This window comes from Struthio camelus, unplaced genomic scaffold (genome assembly GCF_040807025.1).
Source record: "Struthio camelus isolate bStrCam1 unplaced genomic scaffold, bStrCam1.hap1 HAP1_SCAFFOLD_218, whole genome shotgun sequence".
Lineage (NCBI taxonomy): Eukaryota > Metazoa > Chordata > Aves > Struthioniformes > Struthionidae > Struthio > Struthio camelus.
In genome coordinates, this window is record NW_027182609.1 from 16,991 (window position 1) to 40,260 (window position 23,270).

General features: G+C 55.5%; 1 protein-coding gene and 1 pseudogene across 1 annotated transcript; both read right to left on the reverse strand.

Annotated features, from left to right (window-relative positions):
• On the reverse strand, window positions 1-567 carry LOC138064985 (olfactory receptor 14J1-like). The gene has a single exon (XM_068929231.1). It carries the CDS (start codon window positions 565-567, stop codon window positions 1-3), a length of 567 nt encoding a protein of 188 aa, XP_068785332.1.
• Window positions 568-13,082: 12,515 nt separating this feature from the next.
• Window positions 13,083-17,370, reverse strand: LOC138064988 (olfactory receptor 14J1-like; annotated as a pseudogene).
• Between the last annotated feature and the right edge of the window lie 5,900 nt (window positions 17,371-23,270).

The window sequence follows — 23,270 nt, forward strand, 5'->3', positions numbered from 1 at the left end:
TTAAATCAGTTTCCTCAGTGCATTCTTGAGCTCCTTGTTCCTCATGCTGTAGAGGAGGGGGTTCACTGCTGGAGGCACCACCGAGTACACAACAGCCACCACCAGATCCAGAGCTGGGGAGGACATGGAGGGGGGCTTCATGTAGGTAAACATGCCACTGCTGAGGAACAGGGAGACCACGGCCAGGTGTGGGAGGCACATGGAGAAGGTTTTGTGCCTTCCCTGCTCAGAGGGCATCCTCAGCACAGCTCTGAAGATCTGCACATAGGACAGCACAATGAAAACGAAACACCCAAGGAATAAACAAGCACTAACCACATTGAGCCCCACTTCCCTGAGGTAGGAGTGTGAGCAGGAGAGCTTGAGAACATGAGGAATCTCACAGAAGAACTGGTCCAGGACATTGCCTTGGCAGAGAGGAATGGAAAATGTGTTGGCAGTGTGCAGGAGAGCATTGAGAAAACCACTGGCCCAGGCGGCTGCTGCCATCCTGACACAAGCTGTGGTGCCCAGGAGGGTCCCGTAGTGCAGGGGTCTGCAGATGGCAACGTAGCGGTCGTAGGCCATGACAGTGAGGAGAGAATACTCAGTCGACAGGAAAAAGGCAATCAAAAATATCTGGGCAGCACATCCTGCATAGGAAATGGCCCTGGTGTCCCTCAGGGAGTTGGCTATGGATTTGGGGACAGTGGTGGAGATGGAGGCCAGGTCGAGGAGGGCGAGGTTGAGGAGGAAGAAGTACATGGGGGTGTGGAGGTGGTGGTCGCAGGCTACGGCTGTGATGATGAGGCCGTTGGCCAGGAGGGCAGCCAGGTAGATGCCCAGGAAGAGCGAGAAGTGCAAGAGCTGCAGCTCCCGTGTCTCTGCAAACACCAGGAGGAGGAACTCCTTCAGGGAGCTGCTGTTGGACATTTGCTGTGCCCTTGCTTCAGGACATTGTCCAAGGAGGAAAAGGCATTGACAAGTTAGGAACAGGCTTCTCTGAGCCAAACCCATTGCCCTCCTCAGAGCAACCCCCACATTGCCTCTCTCCTTTACCTTGTTCAGCTCCCTTCCCTCACCTCTGCTTTGGGCTGAGTGTGTGGTGCAGAGCAGGGGCCTCTGCCCATGGGCTACAGAGGAGTCAGCCCTGCTCCACCTGGGCCTGTAAATGGAGGTGTCAGACTGTCCTGTGCAGTTGGTGGAGATACCTGGGGATGGGCACCCTGAGCTGAGTGAAGCTGCCTGTATCTGAGTCAGTCGCACCAGCTCCCACTCCTGCATGGGAGAGAAACAGTGCAGTGAAGGCAGGGGCTGACCCAACCCTTCCTCAACCTCTCTGCCCCACTGACATGGACCCTGCCCTCACATCAGTTCACCCTCTGCACTCTTTCTTCAGGCACTGTCAGGGGAGTGGGAAGTTCCTGCCTCCGCTGCAGCTGAACCCCCTCCTTAACCCCACCGAGCGTGAGAGCAAGAACCAGAGCAGCACAAAGAGGTGAGGAAACTGTGAGGACTACTGTGACGCTCCGACCACAAGGAAAGCAAGGAGCAAGACACAGACGGGCTCTCAGGAAAGCCTTCAGCTCACCCAGCTGTGCTCACCACCTCCCAGACAGCAACCAGAGCAGGACAGTCACTCTCAGCCCCTTTGTCCCGCAGTGAGAAACAAAGCTCTGCTGGAGGTCGGGCTGCTGAGGAGGGGGCTCATGCCCTGCACCCCCTGGCCTGGAGGGCAGAGGCTCTGCTGGGTGGGAGAGGAGACACAGAGGGGCTTCCTTAGAGGAACACGTCTGCACGGAAGAGGTTCACGGGGAGGTCTCCACATTCCCCCTCCCACAGCATTCACATTTCTAGCTTCCTCTCTTTTGCTGATCAGATCTTCCCTGCTCAGAGCTTTTCCTCCTGGGAAATGGCAGCTGCTTCTCTATCCCTCGTCTTCTCCCTGTCACCACTCACAGACCCCATGCAGAGTGGGGAAAGAGTTTTCGGAGGTTCCTCACAGACCTCTTGATCTCTCTCTGTCAAGTCTAGGAACGTCAGTCTGTTGTCCAAACCTGGCAGCTCCTTTTCCAACCCTCCCACCTGCAAAAAGCAGGAATCGGAAAGCAGAGACTCAGGAAAGCTCCTGATCTTCAAGGCAACCCCTGCCATGAGTGACCTCCTGCAAAGGTCCCTTGGAAATACCATGGGGGTGAGCTGGAGCTGAGAGCAGCCCTGACCCACACAGCACCCTCTCGATAGCAGAATGAACCTGCTCTGAAGGGGGTCGCTCCTTCCACCCAGACCTTCTCCCCACACCACTGTGGGGAGCTCCCCGGGCAGGCTGAGGGCTGACCCACGCAGGCAGCAGAGTCACTGCCCCGAGCACACAGCACCCTGGGGTGCAGGGCTCTGCTCTGAATTACAGCCCTGCGCACACCTGGGGGTGCTCCCTGGCTTCACAGCCCTGCACCAGCCCTGCAAGCAGGTAGCCCTCATGCCCTGTCCCTGCAAGCAGGTAGCCCTCATGCCCTGTCCCTCTGACCATGTGGCAGCGCATCCCTGCTCTCAAGCACCTCCTGCTCCAAACAGCAGAAGCTGGGAGAGCCACTCGGACAGACGCTCTCAGCTGTGGAAGGTGCCAGCTGCAGAAGAGCCCTCCGGGAACCACAGCAGCGGTGCCCTGCAGCCAGAGACTTACTGTGTTAGGGGCTGTGAAGGTTCCTCCCTGCAGTGAGCTCTCAGCCGTCCTCCCGCTCCCAACTGCCTTTAACTTCTGAGTCGCTCATCTCCTCCTGGCCCCTGCAGGCAGTGCCCTGAGTCTTGCTGCTCCATTCAAAGGAGCTGCACCTGGACAGAGCTGTCTCTCTGCAGCGCCTGCCAGGTTGCCCTGGGCTCCGGCAGTCCCAGGAGCCAGGCCCAGCTCAGGAGCAGAGGCCCAGCTGAAGACGTGACTTTCTCTGTCCCCTGTGCGCCCTCGAGATGGTTCCAGGGCTCCAGGGCTCACAGTTCCTGAAAGGCAGCAGACTGATTCCCCCCTGACTGATTCCTCATGCTGTGATCTTCTCAGAGGCACCACAAGTCAGGGGGAGCCATCTGCACACACACAGTAACAGCTGACACAAGAGACCTTCAGTCTAGGGGACCTTTGGAAACTTGGGGAACAGGAACCTCATAAAGTTTTCCATGGAGAAGGGGCAAGTCCTGCCCCTGGGGAAGGGTAACTCCCATGCATCAGGGCAGGTTGGGACCTTACCGGCTGCGGTGTGACCCTGAGGAGCAGGGTGTGGGCGCTGTGAGAAATGCCATATGAGCCAGTGGGGCACACTCATTGTGAAGAAGGCCAGATGACCACGGGCTGCATTAGGAGGAGCGTGGCCACCCACACAAGGGGAGCCATTATCCCCCTCAACACAGCAGACCTCCTGCAGGCAGGTGGGCTTGGAAGAGACTGTGAGGTTACTGGTAAAGGGTCAGCTGGTAGGCCAAAAGTCTAACCAGAGGGGACATTGTGATGAAAGCCATTGTTTCTCAGAAGCTCCCTGGATGGTAGGAGGCACATGGCCGTAAGGGTGAACGTGATGTCCCTTCTGTCTCCGCAGGTGATGGGCCAGCAGCAGGCACATTGCTGGGAAAGTGACTGTGAGGTCACTTCTGTGCAAGCAGCTTGCATGCAAGAAGTAGGCCCATGGATTGGATGTTGCAGCAGCTCATTTGCTTGGATGCTCATGGTGAGGTCACTGCTGCCTGAGTACCCAATAGGCTACCCACAGGCACAGGGCTAGGGTGCTGATTTGGTGGTGTCTCCTGTCTTTGCAGGTGATAGGCCAGCAGCAGGCACATGGCTTGGATGTTGGTTGTGAAGCCTCCTCTGCCTTAAGACCTGACTGGAGAGCAGCAGGCACATAGCTGGTCACGTGCATGAGAGAAGCTGGAGGGCCAGCAGTAGGCCCCTTGGCTTGGTGGATGATTGTGAGGTGACTTCTGTGTGAGGAGCTGAGAGGTGAGCCTTTGGCTGCGGCCTAAGGCAGGTGTTTGTGAGGTCACTTCTGCCTGAGGATGTGGTTAGACAGCAGGCGCAGAGCCTGCTGACCCAGAGCCTGCAGGCACAGAGCCCTTGCCCTGCTGCAACGCTCTTCCCACTGCAGCCCAGGAAACTGATGCAGCCTTTGAATACCAAAAACACTTGGCTGGCTCCTGCTGCTTCATGTTGTCTACCAGGACCTCCAGGCCCTTCTCTGCCAAGCTGCTTTCCAGCCAGTCAGCACCCAGCGTGATGGTGACGGTACTGGATTCTGACAGAGTGAGAGTCCCACAATCTCCAAGGCCAGTTGGAGGCCCATGGCTGTGAAGGTGACTGCGAGGTCACTTCTGTCTCTGCCAGTGATGGGCAAGGAGCAGGCACATGGGTGGGACCTCACAATCAACAGTGCAGGTGTGTCCCCTTTGCCTGCCTCTCCCCGGCCTCCCACTCGTATCTCATCTTGGCTGCGATGAGTGGTGGTGTGATGTGCTTCTTGTCCTCAGAATGGCTCCTTCCACATGCTGGCCAGTGAGGTTCCTGCACAAGAAGTGACCTCACTATGAACGTCACAGCGGTGTGTGATGGTGCACTCCTCCCTGCCCCCGATGTGCTCTTCCTCCCCTAGCCTGACCTCTTCGTAAACAGCACATAGGACTATGAGTCCACCATCTTTACCTCATAAATAGGGGGCTACGCAGAGCCCATTGAGCTCTCCCGCATGGTGACAGGCTGCATGGCAGAATCTCCCCTTGAGCGGGGATGCCTCTCAAGGTTACCCCTCGAGGTCAAGACATTCCTTACCCGCGTCACATCCTCGGTAAGTGACACTGAAAGCATGCTAAAGCTTTGTAACTTTCTCAAGTTACCTCTCTGCTGGATTGTGCACATAATCGTTAGACATAAACTGTTGACCACGTCTGGGAGTAAGTTTGGATCCATTAGGTCCATTCTGAACCTCGTGACTCGGCGGGAGGGTCTACTAGACACTTTTGTGTGACCCTGTCCTCCACATAGTAAATAACCATGTGAACCGTACCATTTGACCCCTGTTAAATCACTGTCTTATTTACGCTTTTACTCTGTTAAATCACTGTCTTGCCTCCACACATGTGGTGGGACAACTCATATGGCAGGATGGAAATGGGCTCCTGGGGAAGGCAGGCTGGGACAGCGAGGAGGTGGAGGTGTGCCCTGTGCAAAGGGGTGGCCAGAGTGCACAGAGCTTTGCCCTAGAGATGGTGACGAGCCAGTCCACGGCACTGCACAAATGGACTCTAAGGCAGGTGGAAAATGGGCTGGACCACTGGGCCAAAATGCTGTGATCAGTGGCACACAGCATCCCTCAGGGATCAGCAGGTAGGGCAGCACTGTTTAAGGTTTTTGTTAACATCCTGGACCATAGGATGGAGCACACTCTCCGTGTGTTTGTGGACTAGGTGCAACTGGGACAAGCCTCTGACCAAGCTTGTGTAATTCCCTTGGAGTGAGTGGGGGACGGGACTAGATGACGTCCAGAGGTCTCGTCCACACTAAGTGCTGTGATTCAGTGAATCTTCCCCTGAAGAGCTCTGGAAAGACAGAACAGTGAGAGGAAGCAGAAAGGACAGGGAGGCAGAAGAAGGCAGAGGAAATAGGTCCCTCTGAATAAAGTAGTAGCTCAGAACAAAGCTTCTGCATTCAGAGTGTTGGTAGAAAAGGTATTGGGCTGAATAACTGGACACAAATATTCATGCTCCAATGGAAGGAGGAAATACTGCACTGCATGCACTTGGTGCTGCTAAAAAGAAAGAAAGAAAGACAAGATTCATTAGAACTGGTAAAACATACTTGACCTTCTGGAGATGGCTGTGTGTTCTTTTCAGTTTGGGCACAGAGTTCTTTTTTCGATAGGCTTCAAGTTACAGCTAAAAATGTTCATTCAGGCCTTTATTCGTTTGCCCACATATGGAGGCTGTTGCTGCCTGAGATGCCCTGGGGTCGCTGAGTTCCCATGACTAGAAAGGGAAGGGCAGACACCTGGGTTAGGCAGAGACATCTGCCCTGGAGGGGTCAGGCATGGGGTGAGATCAGTCTCAGCCCTGTTGTCACCTCAGATGGGGTCACTCTTCATTGACAGTGCAGGGAAGGAGAAGGGAGTGTGGCTAGACTCATTGGGACACCTGTAAGACGTCACTATGACACAGGTATATTGAGATTTGTGCCAATCTGGCCATTTAAAAATACAGTTTGCCCCTTACTCTTTATCATTCAGGTGCTTCTCCACTCCCTAGTCGCTGCTCTGAGCTTCAGGGAGTCGGAAGTTTGCCTTCGTCTTTCGGCAGTCTCATTGTCTCGTCAACCAACTCCTTCACTCTGTTTCTGTCTAGCCTTCCCTATCTGTTTGTCAAGAACATGTCAAGGAAGGTTATTCCTACCAGCCTCGTGGACCGCCCTGGAGGCAACTTGCCCTTGACATACACTTGAGGATTGTATGTTATTTCTTAGGACACTGCATCATGTTTCTTTGTGTTGGATCAGAATTGAGACACATGCTTCTGTGTCTGTTTGCAGCTGATTTTCTAAGGAAAGCAGGTGGGAATTGGTGCCCAGGAGCTGTAACATTCAGCTACAGGCTTGAGTGGGAAAAGGCTAGATGTTAAGCTGAGTGAGGGAAGTCCCCAGGGGCCGAGGAGAGAAATGTGAGGGCTGGGGAGGTGGGGAGGAAGGTTGTCCATACATGTCTCCTATCCAAAATACTGCTTTTCCTAGATGTGCAGGCTTCATCAGGGGACCCTGTGGGTCAGTGTGAATTGGAGAAGGTGGGTATCACTTCTTCTGAAACCTGAAGACTGAAGAAAGTTTGAAAAGCAGACATCTCTCAGGTGCTCCTTGAAATCTTCCTCTTTTCAATACACTCCTCAAAACTTGCCAATTAGCCACAGCAGAATAGAAGAACTGAAGAAAAGGATGGAAAGAGACCAGGGTTGTTAGGGCCATTTGCATTTTAATGACCCCTCGCGGGTATTTGGTGCTGAGCCCATGAACCTCAGATGCTGAGGAGAGGCTGAAGAAACCTCTCCAGAAGTTGAAGTGAGAAGAAAATCCCAAGTTTCTTGGAGTGTTAACGAGTCCCTCTGAGGGTCATTATTGAGAAAGCCTCCCCAGGGGGCTGATGAGAGCACAGAGCTGGAGGCCCTGATTGCAGGTAGGCCAAGGCAATGTGCAGGTGCCTCTGTGATGCCAAGTCAGCCTTGATGTGTGTTCTCAAGCAGAGCAACCAGGCCCTGACCCCCAGCCCCTGCACGGGGTGATCCTTTCCATCACACATTGCTCTTGTGGGCAGTGTGCGGGTGGGCATATGCAACGCCCAGTGCAGGACCATGATGTGGCACCTCCTGGGCTCCCCAGGGACAAGGAGGCAGCAAGGCCACAGTGCTTTAAAGAAAGGGCGTGTTCTTGTGGGCCTTGGTGGCAGAGACACCAGCCACAGCCAAGAGGCCAAAGACCTAGCTCTGCTGGGAGCTTTCAGCCTTGGCAGTGTCCTCAGCCATCTCCACCACAGGCCATCCTACACTGCCCCCATGCCTGCTGCTGTTTCCCTGCAGCCTGTAGACTCCCAACCTCCTTCCGCACCTTGCTCTCACCCCAGGATCTCCCTGCCTCTACTGATATCAGCAGGGGCTGATCACAAGAGTCCCTCTGTGTGGCCTGTAGCACCACAGCACTACCCTTCAAGTGACATTTTCTTTTCCTAATGTCACATCTAAACCCCTCAAGCTGCTGTGTGTGGCTTTTTCTCTTTCTCATGCTGTTTCCCACTACCAAGAAAAGCTCTGTCATCTCTTCAAGCTGTCACAGTCTACTACTCTACTGCCCTTCCCCTCCATTTCAGCAGGATAAAGAAGCCCAGGTCCCTCTACCTCTCCTCATGGGCGGGGTTATTCCCATCTAGGTGCAGGACTTGACACGACAGGTCTCTTGTAAATCTTCATGAGGTATCTGTTTTTCCGAATCACCTTTGTTTCTCAAGATCCTTCTGGACTGAAGCACCTCTGTGTCAAAAAAACAAACCAAAAAAACCCCAACAAAACAACCCAAAAAAGCGCCAATGGGTTAAGGTTAAGCAGGGGAGGGCCAATTCTATGGAAAGAGATCAGGACGGTAAGTGAGACGAACTTAAAAGAGGGGAAAGAAAAAGAAAAAAAAAAGGAAACTGAAAGTGAAGGAAAAGATTGATGAGGACTGTTCTGGGGATCCCTGCCAAGAAGTCCTGCATCTGAATACCTCTGAGTGGAGGAGGACAAGAAAGCTGGCCTACCTCCACTCTCACAGGGAACCTGCGTGCTTCCCTGACATCAGCAAGAGAAGATCGAGAGTGGGAAGAATCGTGGACACCTTCCGGGTGGAAGGGAGCTCAGGAGGTCTCTAGTGCAATCTCCTTGCTCCCAGGAAGGTCAGCGCTGAGGGTGAGAGCAGGGTGCTCCGGGCTTCCTCCAGTCTGGGGTTGGAAGCCTCCAAGGGAAGAGACTGCCCAGCCTCTCTGGGCAACCACTTGCAATGCTTGACCATCCGCGCAGTGGAAAAGCTTTTCCTTGCCTCCTGCACAAATGTCTCTTCTTTCCACATAGGCCCATTGTCTCTTGTCCTCCCACCATGCACCCTGGTGAAGAGCCTGCTTCCATCTTCTTGAGGACCTCCTTGTAGCCATTGGAAGGCTGCCTATGAGATCCCTCCAAAGCCATCTCTTCTCCAAGTGGAACAAGCCCCATTTCCTCACAGCTCCAGCTCCCCGACTCTTGTGAGGGCCCTCAGCTGAATTCGCTCCCAGTTATCAACCTCTTTCTTTTTCTGGGGACCCAGCACGAGATACAGTGTTCTATCTGGGGTCTAATGCATACTGACTAGCAGGTGATCATTTCCCTCGACCTCCTCACTATGCTCCTGGTCCTACAGCCCACCATACTTCTGGCCTTCTTTGCTGCCAGGGAATGCTGCTGCCTCATCTTTGGCCTCCTTTCCACTAGGGCCCTCAGGTCCTTTTCCACACAGCTGCTCCCCAAGCACCCAGGCCCCAGCCTGTAAAACCAGCCTGTAACTGCAGGGGCAAGAGCTGGCATTTGTCCTGGTTGAATTTCTGGAGGTTCCTGACAGCCCATGCCTCCTGCCTGTCTAGGTCCCTCTGAATGGCAGCCCTCCAGCAAAGGACTGGGCCCCCCTTGACCTCCAGCCTGGGGTCATCTACAAGCGTGAGGAGTGTTGCCTCCTCTGTGTCACTAATCAAGAAGATAAACAGGACAAGTTCCTGGAGAGATCAGTGGTGCTCCCCTTCTCCCTGGCCTCCAGGAAGAGTACTACACATTCACAACTTCCCTCTGAGCCTGATCAGCCAAGCAGCTTTTTACCCATCCGGTTGTCTGCTCTTCCGGACTGTAGCGTTCTAATGTGTAAGCAAGAATACGGTGGGAGACAGTGTCCAACACCTGGCTAAAGTCGAGGTGAAAGACATTCTCTCTTCTCCATCCACAAACACAGTTATTGAATCATAGAAAGCAATCAGGTGGGCGAAGCACAGTTTACCCTGTGTAAATCCATGCTAACTGTTCCCTGTCACTTTCTTCTCCTTCATGTGCCCAGAAATGTGATCTGAGAAGATTCACTGCATGATGTACTCCTCACCAAAGGGAGGCTGAACTGCCTGCAGCTCCCCAGCTTGTCCTTGTGGCCTTTCTTGAAGATGGAGGTAACATTTCACAGAATCACAGAATCACAGAATCGTTTAGGTTGGAAGGGACCTCTGGAGATCATCTAGTCCAACCTCCCTGCTCAAGCAGGGTCACCTAGAGCAGATTGCCCAGGATCACATCCAGACGGGTTTTGAATATCTCCAGCGAAGGAGACTCCACTACCTCTCTGGGCAACCTGTTCCAATGCTCTGTCACCCTCACAGTCAAGAAGTTTTTCCTCAGATTTAGGTGGAAATTCCTCTCTGGTTCAGTTTCTGCCCATTGCCTCTTGTCCTGTTGCTGGACACCACGGAGAAGAGGCTGGCCTCATCCTCTTCACACTCCCCCTTCACATACTTGTACATGTTGATGAGATCCCCTCTCAATCTTCTCTTCTCCAGGCTGAACAGGCCCAGCTCTTGCAGTCTTTCTTCAGAGGAGAGGTGCTCCAGCCCTCTAATCCTCTTGGTAGCCCTCCGCTGGACTCTCTCCAGGAGTGCCATGTCTCTCTTGCACTGGGGAGCCCAGAACTGGACACAGTACTCCAGGGGAGGCCTCCCCAGGGCTGAGGAGAGGGCGAGGATCACCTCCCTCCACCTGCTGGCCACACTCTGCCTAATGCACCCCAGGAGACCATTGGCCTTCTTGGCCACAAGGCCACACTGCTGGCTCACGTTTAACTTGTTGTCCACCAGCACTCCCAGGTCCTTCTCAGCAGAGCTACTTTCCAGCAGGTCAACCCCCAGCCTGTACTGCTGCATGGGATTATTCCTGCCTAGGTGCAGGACCTTGCACTTGCCTTTGTGGAACTTCAGGAGGTTCCTCTCCACCCACCTCTCCAGCCTGTCCAGGTCCCTCGGAATGGCAGCACAGTCTTCTGGTGGGTCAGCCTCTCCCCCCAGTTTAGTATCATCAGCAAACTTGCTGAGGGTGCACTCTGCCCCTTCCTCCAGGTCATTGATGAATACATTGAACAAGACTGGAGCCAGGACTGACCCCTGGGGGACACCACTAGCTACACACCTCCAACCTGACTCTGCGCCATTCCCCACAACCCTCGGAGCTCGGCCATCCAGCCAGTTCTCAAGCCACCTCACTGTCCACTCATCTAGCCCACACTTCCTGAGCTTCCCTAGGAGGATGTGCTGGGAGACAGTGTCCAAAGCCTTGCTCAAGTCCAGGGAGACAACATCCACTGCTCTCCCCTCATCTACCCAGCCAGTCATTCCATCATAGAAGGCTATCAGGTTGGTCAGGCATGATTTCCCTTTGGTGAATCCATGCTGACTCCTCCTGATCACCTTCTTGTCCTCCAGATGCTTAGTGAGGACCTTCAGGAGGAGCTGTTCCATCACCTTTCCAGGGTGGGAGGGGAGGCTGACAGGCCTGTAGTTTCCTGGCTCCTCCTTCTTGCCCTTTTTGAAGACTGGCGTGACATTGGCTTTCTTCCAGTCCTCAGGCACCTCTCCTGATCTCCAGGACCTTTCCAAGAGGATGGAGAGTGGCCTAGTGATAACATCCACCAGCTCCCTCAGCACTCGTGGGTGCATCCCATCGGGGCCCATGGATTTATGGATGTCAAGTTTGGACAAAAGATCTCTAACCTGATCCTCCTCCACCAAGGGAGAGTCTTCCTTTCTCCAGCCTTCCTCTCTTGTCTCCAAGGTCTGGAATTCCTGAGGGCTGGCCTTAGCAGTGAAGACGGAAGCAAAGGCAGCATTCAATAACTCTGCCTTCTCTGTATCCTTTGTTACCAGGGCACCCGCCCCATTCAGCAGTGGGCCCACGTTTTTCCAAGTCTTCCTTTTGCTCTTGATGTGTTGGAAGAAGGCCTTCTTGTTGTCCTTGACATCTCTTGCCAGATTTAATTCCAACTGGGCCTTAGCCTTCCTTGTCGCATCCCTGCACGCTCTGACAACGTCCCTGTATTCCTCCCAAGTGGCCTGTCCCCTTTTCCACATTCTGTACACTTCCTTCTTGTGTTGGAGTTTTGTCAGGAGTTCCTTGCTCATCCATGCAGGTCTCCTGCCCACTTGGCTCGACTTCTTCCTCAGAGGGATGCACTGATCTTGAGCCTGGAGGAGGTGATGCTTGAATATTAACCAGCTTTCTTGGACCCCTCTTCCTTCTAGGGCCCTGTCCCATGAGATTCCCCTAAGTAGGTCCCTGAAGAGGCCAAAGTCAGCTCTCCTCAAGTCCAGTGTTGCAATCCTACTCATTGCCCTGCTCCCTCCTCGGAGGATCCTGAACTCCACCATCTCATGGTCACTGCAGCCAAGGCTGCCCCCAACCTTCACATCTCCAACTAGACCTTCTTTGTTTGTTAGGACAAGGTCTAGCATTGCACCTCTCCTCGTTGGCGTCTCCACCACCTGAGTCAAGAAATTATCATCAATGCTCTGCAGGAACCTCTTTGACTGTTTGTGCCTAGCTGTGCTGTCTTCCCAACAGATGTCAGGGTGGTTGAAGTCTCCCATGAGAACCAGGGCCTGTGATCGTGAGGCTTCTTCCAGCTGTCTGTAGAAGGCCTCATCGATGGCTTCCTCCTGGTCAGGTGGCCTGTAGTAAACCCCCACAACAGTGTCACCCATGTTACCCTGCCCTTTAATCCTTACCCATAGGCTCTCAATTTGCTCTTCATCCACCCCGAGGCAGAGCTCCACACATTCTAGCTGCTCCCTCACATAAAGAGCAACTCCACCACCTCGCCTTCCTGGCCTGTCTTTCCTGCAGGCCATGTCTGCAGGAAAGCTGCAGCCCCCAAGGGAAGGCTGCAGGCAGGAAATGCCTGCTGTGGTGGTGTGGGGACGGTCCTGTGTAGCAGAGGGTCCATCCCCACAAGCTTCATCTCAAATCCCCTCCCCTCCACTCCTACTCTGCTTTGAGTGTTGGAGCTCTGCAGAGGGAAGGGATCAGCCCATGGTGACAGCCAGCTGCCACCCTTGCAGGAGAGGGGTGTGAGATGACACCATGACTGTGGCCAGCAGAGCTGAGCTCTCCTAATGCACACAGAATGCATGGTTTCACCCCGCCTGCACCCGTCTGAGCCTAACTCTGTGCCTGGGAGCTCCTGTGGTGTCAGTGCCAAAAGAGACCCTGCAAAGGGAAACTCCCCTCACTGCACTGGGGGCATCTGAGGGAGCTCAGACTAGCGGGCTCTGAGGTTCCCCCACCTCTGGGGGATGAAGGGGGAAGCCTGGCTTCCTGCTTCATCATGGTCTCTTGGTCAGATGGAGGAGAGGAGAAGAGGAGGAGAAGCAGGATGAACCTAAACATTTTTCCTTTCAAAATGAGTATAATACAGAAAAGTAAGACACAAAGAAATGAACAAGTCATAGCCGTGACCAAAAATACCCTGGGAATGATGAGATGAAGCAATGGGACAGTTATCGATGCTAACATTGTACTGATTGAAAGAGTTTCTCCAGAGCATCCTTGAGCTCTTTGATCCTCATGCTGTAGATGAGCGGGTTCACTGTTGGAGGCACCACTGAGTACAGAACGGCCACCACCAGATCCAGAGCTGGGGAGGACATGGAGGGGGGCTTCAGGTAGGCCAAAATGCCAGTGCTGATGAACAGAGAAACCACGGTCAAGTGAGGGAGGCACATGGAGAAGGCTTTGTGCCTTCCCTGCTCAGAGGGCATCCTCAGCACAGCTCTGAAGATCTGCACGTAGGACAGCACAATGAAAACGAAACAGCCCAAAGCTAATCCAAGAGAAAGCACAATAAGCCCCACTTCCCTGAGGTAGGAGTGTGAGCAGGAGAGCTTGAGGATCTGGGGAATCTCACAGAAGAACTAGTCCACGACATTGCCTTGGCAGAGAGGAATGGAAAATGTGTTGGCAGTGTGCAGGAGAGCATTGAGAAAACCAGTGGCCCAGGCAGCTGCTGCCATCCTGACACAAGCTCTGGTGTCCATGAGCATAGCATAGTGCAGGGATCTGCAGATGGCAACGTAGCGGTCATAGGCCATGACTGTGAGGAGAGAATACTCAGCTGAACATAAGAAAAAGAAGAAAAAGACCTGGGCAGCACATCCTGCATAGGAAATGGTCCTGGTGTCCCTCAGGAAGTTGGCCATGGATTTGGGGACAGTGGTGGAGATGGAGCCGAGGTCGAGGAGGGCGAGGTGGAGGAGGAAGAAGTACATGGGGGTGTGGAGGTGGTGGTCGCAGGCTACGGCAGTGATGATGAGGCCGTTGGCCAGGAGGGCAGCCAGGTAGGTGCCCAGGAAGAGCGAGAAGTGCAAGAGCTGCAGCTCCCGTGTGTCTGCAAAGGCCAGGAGGAGGAACTCACTGAAGGAGCTGCTGTTGGACACTTTGCTCTCTCCGGACATGGAGGACTGTCCTAGGAAAAAGACAGTGATAACTTAGGACACACTTCTCTGAGCAAAACTTTCCCATAACCTCCCCCAAACACACACACATTGCCTCCTCCCATCCCAGCAGCACCGTCACTGAGCTCCGTGGCCTGAGCTCTGGTTTGTGCTGGCTGTGTTTGCCCTGAGGAGCAGGGGCCTCTGCCCAAGGGCTCCAGAGCAGCCAGCCCTGACCTACTGCACTGCGTAGATGGGAGACACGGGGACTAAACTTTTATACTCACACTTCTAGTCAGATGTAATCCACTAATAATGTTGAAGGGATTTTCAGCATGTTCACTCTCAGTTCTAAATAATGTGGGTTCTTTAATTGTTTTAATGCTTGTTTTATTTTCTTTGTTTGCCCTTGTCACACCTGAGGAGGATTCTTGGAGGTAGAAATCCTCAGCATTACTACTGCACTCAGAGTGACCAGCTGTGATTCCTGAGAGGCCAAAGGATTCACCCTGCCTTTAGTGCAGGGAGAGGAGAGCTGGCCTGGTCCTCTGCCTTGTTCCCAGCTGCCCGGGGCTCGCCCCTCGGAGGTGGAGGACAGTTGCACTCATGTTACCCTAAAAAGAAATGACACCGCGGAGAGCAGAGGAATCCCCTCCCAAAGTGCACACCAGTGCTCTTTCTGAGGGTAAGCGAGGCAGGTCTCAGCCCTGCCCTTCCAGCCAGGAACACATCGGGCTCCTTCCCACTGCCCACATCCAGACGCCCAGCAGCACCTCCGTGGCCCCAGTATCTAGGCAGCTTCTCCATGGGGCACCTGGCTGTAATGGGAGAGCTGTGCCCTTCTGGAGGGCAGCTTGCAGCCCAGCCACACACCCCAGGGAAGCAGCTGGATGTCCTGAGGATGGGGGGTGCTGAAGAGAGAGTTGGCTCATTCCCAGCCCTCTGCATTGCCCACAGCCCCACAGGTTAGAGGGGCACTTGGGCACCCTGGTGTCAAGGACACCTCTGCGTGGTAGGACTTGCAGGGTCAGTGTCTGAAGTGCATCAGAAACCCCCCTGCCCAGAGAGTCCAAGGGGAAGGACAAGGGCAGCAGGGACATGTGGGAAACACAGAGCAGTATCAGGATATTTGTGCTGAGGGAGGCAGGGGCAGGGAGGGAGAGAGGGGCACTCAGGAGTGTCGCCTCTCCTGGATGTCTGGCTGATGAGGAAAATGCTCCTGCCCTGGACCTCAGAGCCTTGAGAGCAGAGGGCTGTGCTGGGTGGAGAGGAGAGGAGGCTTTGGAACTGTTTCCTCTCACACCTTGCCCATGACTCTGCTGCCTGGAGCCGTCCCTGCAGGGAGCTCTTTCTCTGGCCCCACGTCTCTCCTCCGACAGCACAAGACTCTTGGGAAGCTCCTTCCCTTTCATGTATGCCCTGCTTTGACCTTCCTTTTGGAAAGTCCCCTCCAAAAAAGTCCTGTGAATGAGCTGGAGCTGGGAGCAGCCCTCACCCACGCAGCACCCTCTCACCACGACAATGAACCTGACCTGCTGGGGGTCGCTCCTCCCACCCAGACCTTCTCCCTGCAGCACCGCAGGTTGCTGCCCAGGCAGGCTGAGTGCTGACCCACCCAGGCAGCAGAGTCACTGCCCCGGGCACACAACACCCCGCGGTGGCAGGGACACTGCACCTGGGACTATACCCCAGCTTCACACCCCTGCACCAGCCCCGGCACAAGGAAGCAGCACGCCCTGTCCCGGGGACAGTGGGGCAGGACATCCCTGCTCTGAAGCCTCTCTCCCTCTTCTGCCCTGCAGAAGCCCGGAGAGCGATCCTCACAACCCCATTGCCCTGCAGCCAGACACTCACCATGCAAACAGCTGGGAAGATGTCTCCCACAAGGAGCTCTCCTCTCTCCTCCCACTCCACACTGCCTTCCACTTCTCTCTGCCTTCTCGCAGCTCCTCTCAGCAGCAGCAGGCAGTGCCCACAGCCCTGCTGCTCTTGGCAGAGGAGCTGCTCCTGCACACAGCTGGGCACATGGGCACTGCTGCCACGGTGCCACCAGCTCCCTCTCTCCCAGGAGCCTGGCCCCACTCAGGAGCAGAGACACAGCTGCAGGCATGAATTTCTCTGTCCCTCAGGCTCCCTCCTCCTGGGAAATATCCACTGAGGTAGACTAAAATAATCACCTAGCGTCCTCTGCTAAGGAGTGGACAGAGACCGATTCCAACATTGCAGTTTATTTCATCAGAGGATAACTCTCTATGGTGGAAATGTCCCAACCTTGGAGGTCCCCATTGCCTTCTCTTACCTAGGCAGGACACCTAGAAGGGGACCGGAGGGGAGTTCATTTACTCATGGTTCAAGTTTTCATTCAGATAATCTGGGCACCACATGCTGGTTTGGAAGCCCCTGAGCGGGAGTGGGATTCAGATCCCTCCCATGAATTCCACAAACACACAGGAGGTGAGATTCCCCTTGCCCAACCTGAAGTGTGCCCAACAGAGATGTTTGCATGCAAGATGCTTGTCTAAGCTCCTGTTATAATCCCTGGAGGTGGAGGGTGGGAGTCAGTTGCCCACACACAAAAACCTGGTGACATTGGAAGAGAGAGAGGTGGTCCAAGGCATGTGCCAGTGTCTGCTTGCTCTGATGGAGCAGGTGGGAGACCTGCATACCACTAGAGCATCAGGTGGGGGCCAGGTGGGGAATTTCCTTGGCCGTCTCTAATGACCCCTAGGTGCCTACTACAACAAGAGCTCCACTCACAAGGAAGTTGAGATATATGAAGTTCCCAATGTTACCAACAGCTCATGTCATTCAGTGCAGACACTTGATTTCATGACCTAGAAATAGGCTGGAAGGACCATGTCAGATGCCTGGGGTGTGCAGCACAACTGCATGCTTCTAGCACATACACCATGGCACCTCCAGGGAAACCATGGCCCCTTTTCAGTGCTTCCTGGACAAGTACCCCAGGGCATCTCAACTTTCCTACCTGTGCCCAGACAATGGAATCCCACCACAACCCTTAGGCCACATCCATCCTGTCTACATCCACATGTGCTGCATAAATGGGAGGCAAATCACCTCGAGGTCTCCACTCTAGTGTCTGCACTCTCCAACCCTTCTGGCTCTCCTGTCCCTGAACCTCTTCTCACCCTTCCACATGATATGAACAGCCACTGGGCTAGTGATGTCCTCAGGGTGGCTGCATCGCAGGCTGCCCAGGCCCTGGGACTTCTTTAGTGGCACCTTTTCCTTCCTGGAGATCGCTTCACCTCTGTCACAGGCCCCCAAGGTGCTGCAGAGGCAGCTCAGGCTGCAAACCCCTCTCCTGCCATTCCTGCACAGCCCAGCTCTGTTTCTCCCTGGCCTTGGGCACTGCAGGGTTTGCGCTCTGTTTGTGGGAACCTCCTTCCACCATCACATTGCCACCTGCTATACATGCCAGCATGTCACCCCTTGCAGTCAAAGCCTTTGCCTACAGAAGGCCCTTGGGAACATGTTTCCCTGTGACAAATCTTCTGTCCATGCCACAGCTGAGGTGCTGAACTCCACATATATGCAGACATATGCAGCCTGGGGCACAGCCAGGAGCAAACGGAGATGCCCAAGCTGTCACAGCATTGCCACATGCTTGGAATAACGGAGATGGGGTGGGGTCACTCGCATGACTGCAGTCTTTCAATGGCAGAGTACAAGGTCTTCAGGAAACACCACCAGGGAAGATGAGGAGGAGGAGGCCCTGTGTGGGAAGGGCACATTGCACAGCATCGTGTCCAGGTGGGTTTTGAAAATCTCCAGGCAAGGAGACTCCACAACCTCTCTGGGCAACCTCTTCCAGGGCTCTGTCACTCTCACAGGCAAGAAGGTTTCCCTCAGATTCAGGTGGAAGTTCCCCTGATGACACAACTCGTCCACAACAGCACACCTGCTGCAGGAGAGCTGACTGCCAGCCCAGGCCTCACCAAGAGGCCCCAAGCACCCCCTGCACCCTCACCCCTGTAGAGCTGCATCTGCTGGCAGAGGGTCTCTCTGCATCCAAGCTTCTGACACAGCTGAGGCAGCGACTCCAGCAGCTACTGGGGAATGTCCTCTCCAGCATGACATGACCATATCTGAGCAAGCAGATTGGAAACAAAGGTGCCTTCTTGCCCCTGCTGTGCAGACTGCTGCCTCTCTTCACTGCACTCCAGGAGCTGCACTCCAGGCCTGGCTCTTCAACAGGCCTCTGCCTAGCACTGGCTCACAGGGTGCTTGACCCACCCTCATCAAGAAGCAAAGGCCCCAACTCCCTCTCCTCAGGGGCAACCAACAGAGCACCTTAGTGGCAGCTCCACCTAGCTAGAGCTGCACCCAGGAGAAGTTAAGGCCTTCTGTAGTTGTCCTTGCCTAGCTCTCCTTTCCTGGTAGCAGCAGTCACCCTCAAGTTCCTCGGGGTCCCCAGAAAGCAGCCCCCCACACACAACTTCCAACAAGGTCCTCAAAAGTTCTAAGCAGAGCCCACACACTGCTGCACCAGCTGCTGCCTCTGTTTGCTGCTTCTGTTTTCTGTGCTCTGACTTCCTTTTGGCAGGGACTTGGAAAGCCACCTCTCTGACAGTCTTCAAGGGGGATGGAGCCTCCCTTCTGCAAGAGTCACCCTGAGACTATTCAGAGACCAGGAAGGCTGGTTGTAGGGACGTTCTCAAACTCCAGCAGCTGCACAGCTGGGAGCTGGTCACCTCACACACTTCTGAATGAGCCAAGGTGCAGGTCCTGAGGCATTGCACTGCCTTCCAGGCTCTGCACCGGAGCCTGGACAGCAGCCCTGCAGTGTGTGTGCTTGTGCTGAGAAGCCCAGGAGCCAAACTGTGGGAGATCCAGGGCACTAGGTGCTGTACAGCCCCCCGCGAAAGCCAGGGTGCTGGAGGGGGGCGGGGGGGGGGGAACCAAGGTGCCAGGGACTGTAGCCAGGGGAGAAGCAAAAAGCCCGGCCCTGAGGTGATGCTGAAAAGCCCAAGGACCAGCTGAGCTCCAGAGGTGGGAAATGGCTTTCCCCAGGCTCAGCCTGGGCAACATTCATGGGAAATGAGAACACTGCCCCAGATTTGCTCCCCAGCCTTGCCCATGGTTATGGAACATGGGAAGCACCAGGGTCCCACGTAAAGCCCTCTGGATGATGCGTGTTAAGGGCCTAGTTGCTCTTTTCTGGCATCTCATCTCTCTCCTAAGCACCGCAGACTGGGAAACCTTGCTGAGGCCTTTTCAAAACAAAGAGCCTGCTTTGGTGCCTGAAGGAGGAAGGCTGCGTCCTGTCCCATCCTGTCCTTCATCCTCCTTTTGCGTCCTGTCCCATGATGTTCTACATCCTCCTTTGACAAGAAGAGTGACCCCCAGGAGAAACCAGTCTCACCAGGCTCACCAAAGCATCTCAGCCCATGGCCACCCTTTGTGCTGTTTGACCTCACATGATTTTGATCCCATCTTTAACAAGTGCCAAACCCCTAACATAGCCCCAAACCCCAGCTTCCCACACAGGTCTGCCTGGTTGGTGCAGGGGCACAGAAGTGACCTCTGCCGTGACCCATCTTAGATTTTTCACAGCCTTTGTCACCATCTGGTCACGTTCCTGAAGGAGTTATCAGCCAGTTTTGGAAACTAACTGTGGGGAGGGCAGGTGATTGCTTTGCAGAACATGGAGGGAAATCTCTCTGCTCTCTCCCTGGCTGTGCCATCTCCATGGCGGTGACCTACTGAGCCCAGAGATGACACGGGCTGAGGTCACAGGGGGACGTGCCGCATCACAGAGAGGTCTCTCCCCGGTGCCATGGGAGAGCCCTCACTTCCCTGCAAGGCCAGGGCACGGCTCACACACTCCCCACTGCTGCCCTTCAGAGCTACTCCCCAGCAAGGAGGGAGGCCAGGAGGCAGTGGGGCTGCACTGGGGCTCCTCACCAACAGGCACAAGAGCAGGGACACATTGGAGAGGAATTGTGGGGGACGAGACAGGAGACAAGAGAGTCCTTTTTCCCTGGAGGGAGAGGCGAGCCGAAGGAAAGGGGCCAAACGAGATGGAGACTGCTGGACCAAGAACATTAGCCCAGACCACGGATACTAGCTTTCCAGTGCTCCTGCAGCTCTCCACCAAGGGTAAGGGATTGAGGAACTGCTTCCTGAGGTGTCGCACAGAGACTGTGAAATGCAAAAACAGTTGTGGGACCTGGGCTGTGGGGGTGTCTGGACAGGGCTGGGGGCAGCCACAAGAGCCCTGCTGGAGGGTCCCGTCTGGCTCAGGGCACAATGGGGCAGGCAGGAGTGCTGGGTCCTGGGGCTGGGGCTGTCCTGAGCCCCGAGGCTCCTGTGGGGCTGGCTCCATCCCCTCCTGGTAGGGTGGGAGGAAATTCAGGCCCAAGTTTCCCTGGAAGTGGGTCCCCCCTTGGGGTCTGGCTCTGGCAGGAAAGGGGTCCTGGCTCCCAGAGGCTGCAATGTCCACCAGATCCCAGGGGGATCTCAAGAGCCTGCTGGAAATGCCCACAGAGGACATGAAACCTTCCCCTTGTAACAGCCCTCAGCATGGCACCAGACCCACCACCAACGATGGTGGGAGGAAGGAGCTGCCTGCTGGGTCATGTGTCTGCAATGTTGCCATGGCATCGCCCCCAGTGCTGCCCTGCTACTGGCTGACAAGAGGAGGAGGGTTGTGTTGGGTTGCCGGATGTCTCTGTCAGCCCATCACAGTCCAGCACGTGGGTTAAAGACACTTATAAGTGCAGCGGGAGCAAAGCAGGAGAGCAGGAGTGGGAGTGAGTGGGTCTGTAGGTGTGTTCCCATGCTGGCCCTGGCCGTGTGGGGCTGCTCTCCTCCAGGAGCTGCCACGGGCTTAGCACCATTGGACAGAGGTGCCTGGGCCCCAGGGGAGCTGTCCTGCAATCCAGATGTGCTGGCCGGCCCCAAGCAGCTGCGCTGGGCGGTACAGTGTGGTTTGGCCGAGATTTGTCTGCAAGATGGGAATGCTCTTTCTGCCCTTGGATTGGTGGAGGTGGGAAGGGAGCAGGAGCAGAGGTGTGAGTGGATGTTCAGAGGAAGTGCTTGTTGCTGCCTCTTGGAGGACTAGAAGGAAACAGAAGGGCTGGAGAGTGGGCCTGGCTGTGATTTGGGTCCATGGTGGAGGGTGTCCTGGCTGCTGGCCTGTGTGGTGGTGTGGCCTGTGTGTGCCTGCTGCAGAGGGGCGTGCTGGCTGTCCACCGTGTGTGAGGGGAGGGGTGGGGGTGAGGTGTGTGCCAGTGGGGGGTTGCCTGTGGTGGGGAGAGGCGGTGGCCCCAGGGTGTTGGTGCTCAGTGTGCGGGAGGAGACGTGTGGAGAGAGCAGTGCTGTGCGTGGGGAGTGCCATGAGGCTGGGGAGGTGGGGAGCGCTGCGAGGTGAGCAGGTGCCTTGTCTGCTGGGGCCCCGGCTGCCCTGGTGGCCCCATGAGCCAGGCACGCTGGCAGCCGGCTGCCTTCTGCCCGCTCAGCTTCACGCCTGGAGTTTCCTCCGCTCTTGCCAGGCTCTGCAGCCAGGACCCACCCGAAAGTGCAGGGAGCGCTTCTGCTTGCTCTGAGAGCTGTACGAGGCATGCTTTTCCCTCCTTTCCTCTCGGTTGCTTTTTGTGGGGAGAGCTTTGGTCTTGCAGCAGTGTTGGCTGAAGGAGCAGGAGGTCGTGGGAGGTGCTCATTCCCAGCTGGGCGTTAGCATGCTGGAAGGTGTTTGGAGTAGTGAAGGCCTTGTGGAGAGGTGTTCTTGGGAGAGGGGCAGGTGTGTTCTTGGGAGAGGACTCTGGAGGGGGGCTGATGGCTCCCTGTGCCAAATCTCCCTGGACAAGGAGTGCCTTGGAGGAGGGAAGGCAAGGCAAGGGTGGCCTGCAAGGGATGCGCAGCCCAGGTCTCTCTTCCTTCCAGCTGCTGTCTCGGCAAGTTCCTCCACCGTCCTGCTGCAGGGTGAGCTTTGTGTGCTGCAGCAGGGCAGCGAGAGAGCCCCCTTGGGCAGGCATGAGTGTGCGAGGTGTGGTGTTGGGAGGTGCTGACGCGGGGAAGGTGGTGGTGTTGGCCTGAGGTTTGGGTGGGAGTGAGGAGCCCCACGGAGCTCTAGGGGCATTGCTGCGAGTCTCTGGAGCCAAGGGAGTGGTGGTGAGCACAGGCGTCCTCCCAGCAGCCTGCCGGCTTGTGGGCAGGCATTGTGGATGCTGAGTGCTGGAAGCCCTTTCCCCTTGGTGTTTTCTCCCTGAGTGCTTGGAGAGTTGCCACTCCTTTTTTGGGAGGTGGGGAGAGTCCTGGAGCCTTTGCATTGTGACCAATCTTGTTTTTCGGACTGCTCCCTGCTGACGCCGTGATGGGGTCATGTCCTTGCAGGCCTGAGAAATGCAGGGGCCAAAGAGTGGAGCACTAGGGGCTCAAGTGCTTGCTAAGAGAAGAGAGGGAAGTGGTCCTTGCTGCAGGCTGCTGCCTGGTGCTGCTTTGGAGGAGAGCTCCTGGCACCAGACGTGAGGACAAACCAGCTTGGCTCTGCCACACGCCCAGCTCCTTCAGTGGGTGGCTTAGCTGGTGCTCTCGGGCTCTGCCTGGGCCATGCCAGGGGGGACCCTGGAGGCAGAGCCTGCGCTGGCTTTTCCATGTGGCACTCGCACTGCTGAAAGCTGCTGGCTTGGCTCGAGGCTTTGCTTGGCAGAGAAATCCCCGGCCTTGCTGAGGCAGGGCAAGGCAAAGGCTTGAGAGCAGTAGAAGCCTTGTGCCGTTTCCCTGGTTGCAAGTGTGCTTGTCTAAGGCTGGTGCACTGGCCCTGTCCGTGCTGCTGAGTGTGTCTGCTTGCTGCCATGTGGTCATTGGTGAGCTCCCTGAGCATGGCCCGAGAGAGGGGGAGTGTTGCCAAAGAGTTTTGTCCTCCTTCCTTGAAGCCCCAAAGGGCCCCTCAGTAGGGAGGCCTGTGGGGTGAGGGCCTTGAGGGCACGTGAAGCAAAGCAGATAGATAGGCAAGAGCTGGCGTGATGCGCCTCATGGGAGAGCACTTGCCCTCTGCTTCGTGGAGGTGGGAAGGGAGCAGGCTCTGGGCTTTGACTGGATGTTCAGAGGAAGTGCCTGCTGAAAGGCTCTGGAGGACTAGAAGCAAGCGGAAGGGTTGGAGAGTGGGTCTTGGTGTGTTTTGGGGCCCTTGCCCATGGTCGCTTCTGCTCGGAAAAACTGCCTGTCGGAGGGCTCCGAGAGAGGCTGTGCCCACGCGGCACGCTGTGGCCTGGCCACTGGTGCTGCTCCGTGGCTCTT